This window comes from Branchiostoma belcheri, unplaced genomic scaffold, assembly GCF_001625305.1.
Source record: "Branchiostoma belcheri isolate BF01 breed outbred unplaced genomic scaffold, Haploidv18h27 scaffold161, whole genome shotgun sequence".
Taxonomy (NCBI): Eukaryota; Metazoa; Chordata; class Leptocardii; order Amphioxiformes; family Branchiostomatidae; genus Branchiostoma; species Branchiostoma belcheri.
Genome location: NW_017803058.1, coordinates 197,212 through 205,986, shown reverse-complemented (window position 1 = coordinate 205,986; position 8,775 = coordinate 197,212). Strand labels below are relative to the sequence as shown.

General features: G+C 40.9%; 2 protein-coding genes across 2 annotated transcripts in view; one reads left to right on the top strand and one right to left on the bottom strand.

Moving 5' to 3' along the window:
- The window catches only part of LOC109466264 (THUMP domain-containing protein 3-like), a 7,966-nt gene extending 7,000 nt beyond the window's left edge, over positions 1–966 (bottom strand). Inside the window, exon 1 of the mRNA XM_019763959.1 lies at positions 767–966. Coding sequence (XP_019619518.1) covers positions 767–961 — 195 coding nt within the window. The 5' untranslated portion in view covers positions 962–966. The remainder of the gene's footprint in view (positions 1–766) is intronic.
- A 441-nt stretch (positions 967–1,407) lies between these two features.
- Positions 1,408–8,198, top strand: LOC109466277 (transmembrane protein 5-like). Its single transcript, XM_019763981.1, has 6 exons — positions 1,408–1,572; positions 2,668–2,916; positions 4,033–4,132; positions 4,826–5,131; positions 6,249–6,419; positions 7,491–8,198. The coding sequence occupies exons 1-6, from the start codon at positions 1,446–1,448 to the stop codon at positions 7,909–7,911; spliced, it is 1,374 nt and encodes a 457-aa protein (XP_019619540.1). The 5' UTR covers positions 1,408–1,445; the 3' UTR covers positions 7,912–8,198.
- Positions 8,199–8,775: the final 577 nt, after the last annotated feature.

Below are 8,775 nucleotides of genomic sequence, written 5' to 3'. Positions count from 1 at the left end.
TTTAAGGATTTCACAGAAATGACAATGATAACAGTAATGTAGTCGTCTTTGGCCGGGTATGGCAAGTTATAGTACGTACATGTATCGGTTCAATCTTTAACGGGTAAGTTGACAGCAACAAGCAAGATGCATAGGTTCTATTACTTTTGTAGCTCACTTGCGTCTAGATTTGGGACGAACCCATGTTACTTTTTCGCCGCAGTTTTTTTATGTAGTGGTTACTTCGACAGCCTTTCCGCTGACGCAAACATACTAGTTTGAGGTTCCACAGTTCTTACAACGTTAGCGCTTGAAGTGGTGTTTTCCAAGTTTGTTGGTCTGGTGATGTTGTGTTTGTTGGCTTGTTGTCTGTCATTTCCCTCCATTTTTATGTTTGGCGGCCCGTCTTCGATGGGTTGGGTTTGCTTCACAAATCTCGGCTTCGCTAAGATCCGTTCCTTCCCGTACGTAGTGGTCGCTCCATTAGCGCTAGTGCAGCCACATTTGAATGTGTAAAACTTAATGTCTACAGTCCCGTTTTGATTCGTTCATCAAAGTAGATTTTACTAAGGTATGACTTTACTAAGTGATTGTGGAAGTACTAGTACTTAGTACTGATGTAAACAAGAAACAATATACGCGCTCTGGTTGAGTTCATAGCATTTACATGAAACAAGGTGCTAATAGCCGCTAGTCGGTGACGCGTCAGCAGCCCTATGATTGGTCCCCGCTAGAAATGTACTGGATGTCATATAGTGTACACGGGGGGGGGGGGGGAGAAAAATACCTTGTGAGCGAAGTCTTTGAAGGGAGTGTCAAACCGTATCCGACCTCGGCCCTTCACCACTTTGGTGCCGACTTTTTCCTCCACTTCTTCCTTCGCTATCTGCTCCAAACCAGACGTCACAGTAGCCGCTATCCGGATCAAATCTTCGTTTTGAACCTGGCAGAGACCGATACCTTCTACATCTAGCGAAGCCATCTTGAAATTTGGCTGTGCCACTTTAGAGTAGAGTTGAATAGAGTACTTATATTTAATTCTGTCCTGAATGTTTCCCACTAGCTTCGCTCTCTATATAAAAAATTAACACTTAGATGAAAACTATGTTCCAATGTCATAAAAAATCTTCAGTAGGTTAAGAGGAATTTGCAGAAATTTATTATGGTTTTGAGTTAAACCTTACACCCCTACAATTTCTAATGGTCTATTCCAAACATCTTCTGCTATTGGGACTGTCTATTCTATAAGAATATTATGCCTCTAAAATTTGACATTAAATCTATCAACAAGTCACTATTGCTAAGATGTATTATAATTTAAACACCAAAATAAATATTAAATTTATACAAACAAAGGGTTAAGATGTTAAGATTATCTTGTAGAAAATTGTTTTTACAAAACGTCTGTTTTTTTCAAACAGGCACGGCTAGAGGCAGTTTTAGACGGCTACAGTAAAAATGGCAAGATGAGAGTGACAGTGAGAAGAGTTGTACTTGTAGCGGTCGGCATCTACTGTCTCCTGACCTTCTACACGGCTTATATCCTACTATCCAGGAACTGGAAGGGCGATGTAGATAAAACTAGTCCTCACGGTAAGCAGTTTTGGTGTAGTACAAGGCTGGGAGTGGATAGAACTACTAGTCATGCTAGTAGTAGGTGTGTAGAGGCAACTTCCACTATCACAGTATCAGGATAATCTGTGATATTGTACATCAGGATAAAACTGGTTTTGGGGAGTTTAGAAATCAAAGCTTGTGGAATGTTAGTGAATAGGGGGTTGGGTGACAAAGGGTTTGCGTCATAGTACTGGTTCGCTTCGAGCAGCATACACAATGTTCAGGCATTTGAATACTGTAGGTCTCAACAGACTTTTAAGAGGGCCTGCATGGGGGTTCAAACAACGCCTTACGCTAAATTTGGAGAGCCGGCTTATATATGCACTGAATTCCAAGAAGCCTCCTCATTACACTTTACGATAAATTCCGGGTAGCTACAACTCATTACGTAAAATAAAGCAGCCAATTACACTTTATGCAAAATGTGCCTATTACGCTCTACGTTGAACTAGAGCGGTCCGTCTATGCTCTACGTAGAATTAAAACGACTGATTACACTCTATGGAAAAGGGCATGCAGGCCCTCATTGATTTTTGCAATTGTATGAAAAGTTCACTATGGAAAGGAAGGAAAAGTTACTTGCATCAGATCAAAAAGGTCGCCTGAAAGTCAATGTGAACCAATAATGCCTCATGATTTGTGCAATTCTATGAAAAGTTCACTGTGTCTAGTGCTGCATACCTAAACCCACATTTAGGTTCAGGTCTGGATTCAAGTCCAGAGGTTTAGGTTCAGTTCTGGACCTAAACCCATGGCATATACAAAATTGTATGTTGACAACCTTGCAATGTTGTCTGGGTGAAACTTTGGCCACATAACATGGAGGCCGGTGCTTGACGATGCCCAATGGCAATGTTTTCTTCATTTTGCAGCAAAGATTTTGCAATCTACGGAAGGTTTTAGGTGGTTTGGAAAGGAAAGGGGTATGTGAAATGGTCTTTTATGGTCATTAGTCCGGACTCGGTTCTTGACTTTTAGGTTTTTTTGGACTTGAACATTCTTACAAGTCCGGATCCAAGTCCAGTGAACCGGTATGCAGCACTAACTGTGTCTATTTGACTTTCTCACCAGGAAAAGAGAAGTTACTTGTACCAGACCAGGAGACCATCAACAGAAGATCCCAGCAGAAGCGGGGTGAGGATGAGTGGAACCCGTGGGGGGAGGAGTTTGAGAAGAACAGGATCAAGACGGTCGCTCCCAAGAAGAAGGAAGTCAGCTGGGACTGGAACAAGGACTTGGACTTCGGCAAGAAGTTCAACAAGAAGAAGAACTCTACAGACGACGAGTTTGAGATTGAAGTGTGGGGAAAAGCTGCTATTGGTGAGCTGTACCTACATGTATATGTATGTACTAGTGGCAGGGGTCGAAATAGATTTGGGGGGCACTGGTGCAGATGAAAAAAAACTGACTTGCACCAAAAAAGAAATAGTTGCACCCTCCAAAGATAATAGGTACACAACCAAAAGTAGTTACATGTAGTAGTATAGTAATAATAGCATCCAATATTTGCTTACACTACTGTGGGGATAAACTACTACTAGTGACCTTCTGTCGGTAAAGTGGCATCTGTATCCGTAAAATGGCCAGATTTGTGGACCGATATTGAGTTTGTGCATATAAAGGACTCATTAACTAGTGATGTACTAGTAGCTTAATGTCAAAAAGAAAGGGTGTACTGTTAAATTTTGAGTTCTGCATGCACGTAGCCAGGATTTTGCTTCATTCAGGCTTACTATGGACTGGTGAGTGCCATAGGCTTGAGACTTGTGCAAAGTAGGAGCTTTCTTGGGGAGTCTGGTAGAAAATTTTAAGAATTAAACCTTTTAAAATCGTATATCCTGCATTTTTGAGCTGATTTTCAATGAAAAATCAGAGAGATACTCACATAACTGTAAGTTTCAAACAGTAATAGCATTTTATTTGAAGAATAAGATGAGTATATGATATCTGTTATAAAATGATCTTCACATGAATGGTATTAGGACAGAATCAGTCTGACGCCTTTTAAAAAAAATTAAAAAATTCGGACATTTACTACATAAAAATAGATCTTCGAGTGTGCGTGTGTGTGTGGGTATGGTGCCCTCTTGACTATGAGTATGCATTGGTATCATGTCTTCCACCAATGGAATTTCACACCGGCTGCTGAAGGTTATGGGAGCAGAAGAAGCCTGCTGAGCAGATGGGATTGGGACTGACTTTTACCAAGTCGCAGAACTGTAATTCAAAAAGAGGGTTTAGTTCACAGAGCTGGAGACATGTAGTACTAGTATGTGTTATCTAGTAACTTTTCAGCTCTTGGACAATTTTTGTCTTGCTAACCAAGGAAAGATTGTGCCTGATGAAATACATCTCTTTTAGTAGTACTTACTTGACTTAGCAGTAGTTGAGAAGATTTAATATCAGTAACTAAGCCCTGTGTTTGTCTTTCTGTAGGTCTCTACCTCTGGGAGTTTATCTTAGGAGGCACCCTGGAGGAAAAAATGGGAGGAATCTGGACTTATGGTTTCAAGAGAATCTACAAATTGAAGTTCAAGTGAGTGTTACACAGTTAGCACTTTCCTCACATTTCCTGTGAACACTTGTTTTGTTATGTTTACCTTTGCAGAAACAAAAAAAATACTGTTTTTGCTCAGTGTCTTCCTCTTCTTCTTCTTCTTCTCCAAACAAATAACTCAATAAGATCAATGACCTGGACCAGATGTCTGTCACCATGGTAACTGATGCTGTAGCAGACACCCTGTGGTGTCAGGTTACATTATGTACATTTGATTTGATTTTGATATATTGAAATTGCAACAGTGCAATACATGTGGAACAGAGGCAGCTGTTGCTGGTGTTGTGTCCCGCACATAGAAAGAATACTGGACAGACAATACTCATTTTCACTTCAGTCTAGTGGGGAAAGTCGTGTAAAGTGCCTTTCCTAATGGCACAAGATTGGTGGCATGTCAGGACTCGAACCCGGGACCTCTTGATTCTGAGTCGCGCATGCTGCCGATGCGCCACATGACCCCACATTTTTGTAGGAGGACAGAGTTGGAGGGACTACTACTACTCACCATGTATATGAATGTGGTTGGTTGAGTGACAATAAACAGAGCAGTAGTTCAGTAAGCAAGACCATGTGAAGGTAGATTGTGCATTCGTTTTGCAAATGTTACCTTTCTAGTTTACATTGCATCTTGTTGAGTGTTGACATACCCATTGCTATGGTTACCTACCACAGGTTCCGCACAGGACCGGGAGTTATTCCAAGTAAGGCGCCACACGACACCAGAAACCTCATCCTGGTTCTGAACGGCCGAGAACAGTCCAAGATCGAGTTTGCCACCATCTGGCTGGACTACCTACCCTCCTTCCCCTATCTGCAGAATGTGGCGGTCTTCCTACTAGGCAACGAGCAGTGTGATAATGACTGGATCAAACCATATCTGAAGAGAAACGGGGGGATGGTGGACCTACTGTTTGTGGTGTATGACAGCAAGTGGGTGGATGATGAAGTTGTGTTCCAGTGGCCACTTGGGGTGGCAACGTAAGTTTATGCTCTCATGTATATACTTTCATAGCCTTTACCAGGCTTTGGGAAGCAGCTGGAAAGAGTACATATCGTCCAAATAGACAGAAGATATGCCAGAGGAGTTGGTCCACGCTAAGAGAACAGTTTGCCTCTCCTAAAGCCTGTCGGGGGTCGCTACGAAATCCTGATGGGATTGGCCAGTCTGCCATTGATATTGACAGCATGACAGTCTTTCCGCAACGTAAAATGGAGCCAGCTGGGTCACTTTAGCGTGGGTTCCATCCTGGTTAGTTTACGTCCGCTCCTACAGTTGCTAGTGGTATCAACTGTGAGAGCGGACGTAAACTTACCAGGATGGAACCCAGGCTAGGTCACTTTGGGTCAAAAGTAAAATGGGTGGAAATTTTCCTGTGGTTCTTTTGTTCTCTGTCTCGTCTTGTAGGCATGCTTTTTGTATAAGACCACTTTTCTTCTGTCCCCTACATGTAGGTGGTCGTCTTAGTACTAGTGTTTTTGAAAGTGCCTGCGCGAAACCCTGATTTATCAGAGGATGTTTTTTTGGACATAACATTTGGAAACTACAATGGGATGTTAACCTTATACATGTACAACCTTATATGATACATTCTGCCAAAGTGCTATATACAATACTTTATGTCCTACCTGGGCCACGATTTACGTTCGATACGGGTGTTCTGGCCCGTGTGATAACTAGGGGTACAGCCCGGGGGTGTACGGCCCGCTTTCAAAATTCGAATACAAAATTGACGTTGAAATTGATGTTGTTGCATTTTTTGGTTTAGGGACACCAAATTTTCGCTCATTTGTGTTTTCTTGACTGGGTATGACATAAATAAAATACAACACGGTGTATTCTGCATCACCCTCGGTCCCAGCCCGACCGGGGGTCGGATCGCCCGACGGCTTTGGCCTTCGAGCGATCTGACCCGCGGTCGGGCTGGTACCTCTGGCGATACGGAATACCCCGTATTGTATGCTATATATATGAGAGGTTCTGCCAAAGTGCTATGTACAATACATTACAGGTTTTGCACAGATGGAGTACATTCTGCGGACATGCTCTCCAGAATACTCTTGGTGACTCTTGTTCCATGTGTGGTTTGTTTTCCAGGTACCGTAAGTTTCCCAAGAGAGACAAGGATGACTTCCCAGTGAACAGTATCCGACCTTACCTGTGTAACTTTGTGGGGACAGTCTACCCCAACTCCTCCAGACAGGGACTCATGGAGGTCATCAACAAACTGGACCTGCAGAAGGAATGTTTCGTCAAGGCAAGAGAGGAGTAAGTCTTTTTTTTGCCAATCAGTCTGAGTAACTTGTATCTTTCTTACCAAGGCCACACCAATTTAATTTCTTGGTTAACGGATTTTTCTAGACAAATAATGGAGCGGGCGGGCGAAAAAAAAAATAAAAACAGGCCTAGGCATCCTGTTATAGCCCAAAATGGTACGATAGGAGCCATGAAGTCAACATACCAGGCTGGTTCAAAATTTAAACAATGAATTTTGAACTTTTAATGATACCATTGCATTGAAAGATGGAATAACTGTAACAACTAGGATGAAAAAGACTATTTTCAACTGTTCAGGGCAAAATATGAGCATTTTGCAGTTGGTTCTGAATTTTTATTTTTATTTGCAAATCAGAAAAAAATGGAGCGGGCGAATCCGTTAACCAAGAAATTAAATTGGTGTTGCCCAAGGAGTCTTTAAAGGCATCCAGTGCAATTTCAGGGTGCCAGAACTGGATTTTAATTTTAAAGTTAATTTTCTGGTCATTCCTTTAATGTAGTAGAAGTAAGTTGTAAGTTAAGCAAACTGATAGCAGCATAGTGACTCTACTGTTCCAAGTTGCTCGTTGTACACTGGAAATCAAACATGTTAAAGATTGTGAAGTGCGATATTGCAATACTTTGTTTGTTAGAAGATCACAATGTAGAAATATTGTATTATCGGTAGTGACTTGATACTTCGAAGCTTGTTGTAGTCCAAAAATTTATGATGCTTAAGATTGTGAAGTGCTATATTGCTATATTTCATTTATTTGTCAGAAGATTATCACAATGTAGAAATATTGTATTAGTGACTTGATACTTCAAAGCTTGTCGTAGTCTCGACATTAAACATGTTTAAGATTGCGATATTGTGATATTTTACTGTAAATGACTTTATATTCATGGTAGCAAAATTTTGTGGTCTGAGAAAAATGGTCATGTTCACGGAACTATATATGTTGACAGTGGCGGCAGGTGCAGAAGAAAGAAAGTCGGCGAATTATTTGTTAACGAAAAAAACACAAATATAGAAGTACTACAAAAAATCCTGATTTACAGTTGTTTTGTTCCTGTTTTCAGATGGAGTCCAGACGAGTCCCCAGAAACCAGACAACAGTACGTAAAAGCCCTGTTACAAAGTGACCTAACCCTGAGCCCTGTTGGACAGAACACGGAGTGTTATCGTATCTACGAAGCCTGCGAATACGGCTCTATACCAGTCATAGAGGACAACATGACTCCCGGCTCTTGTGGCAACAACGAAAAATACAACAACGCGCCGCTAAGACTTCTTAAACAGCACAAACCACCTTTTATCTTTATAAAAGACTGGAGCGAACTTCCGACAGTTTTAGAAGAACACAGAATGTTGTCACCACAGGACAAAGTGGTCAGGAGAAGAAAAGTTCTCGAGTGGTGCGACAAGTTCAAGGGCAAAATGAAGGATCGGTTCCTCCGTATAATAAACCAGAAATTCTTCCCGAAGAAAAAGCAACCTTGACGTACTGGGATATTCTCTGGGTTGAAGAGTAAAGAATATATTTGAAGATAACGTTTCAATGTTTACCTTCAAGACCTCAAGCCATATATATAACCCACCCAGGACACTATGTGAAGCAATAAGGATGGTGACAGCATTAAGAAGTACTTACTATATTCCAGAAGAAACTATATGATGTCTGCCAATACACTGTCAACAACTAGGCATCAACTGGTAAGAGCAGGGCTGGAAATACTGGGTGCATGTGCACCTTAGTGCACCCAAAATTAGAGCTGTGCACCCAATTTTTTTTCTGTGGGTGCACTGGTGCACCCAAATATTTTTGTAGGTATTTTTGTACATATGAAATGTATGATAGTATACAGGATAGTCTTGGCATCTAATTGTCATAAAAATAATAAATTCTTTGTTTAGGATTTTGAAGCTAGCTTAGATTCAAGCTCAGAAGAGGAGCAGTAAAGATCTGTAATTAGGTTTTGTTTTATATGGTGCACCCAGAAAATTTTTTGTGCACCTAATTTTTTAGGTTGGGTGCACCAGTGCACCTTTTCCCAAAATGAATTTCGAGCCCTGGGTAAAAGGGTAAACCAGTTGCCACCAATTACATGTAGCTAGTTTTAGAATAAGAGATCTTAATGTCTTAATTTTAGCAAGTTTGTCCTCTATCATGTCTTGGCTTGAATAACAAGCTACTAGAGTATTTTATTTGCCATGGCAGTGTAAGTCATTTTAACTTATGCATAGAATTTTATTTTTGTTGCTAAATGATATCTATTTTAGACTTGTAGAAAATGTGTCCGCATAACAGTTTTAGAAACATGTCATAGTAAAACTACTGTCAAAGTATCAAGAGTCTCAGTTGTT

Excerpts from the sequence above, each read along its gene's own strand:
- LOC109466277 (XM_019763981.1), top strand. The coding sequence starts at position 1,446 with ATGAGAGTGACAGTGAGAAGAGTTGTACTTGTAGCGGTCGGCATCTAC. Across the intron at positions 1,573-2,667 it reads AGATAAAACTAGTCCTCACG|GAAAAGAGAAGTTACTTGTA; the intron begins GTAAGCAGTTTT and ends CTTTCTCACCAG. Across the intron at positions 5,132-6,248 it reads TGGCCACTTGGGGTGGCAAC|GTACCGTAAGTTTCCCAAGA; the intron begins GTAAGTTTATGC and ends TTTGTTTTCCAG.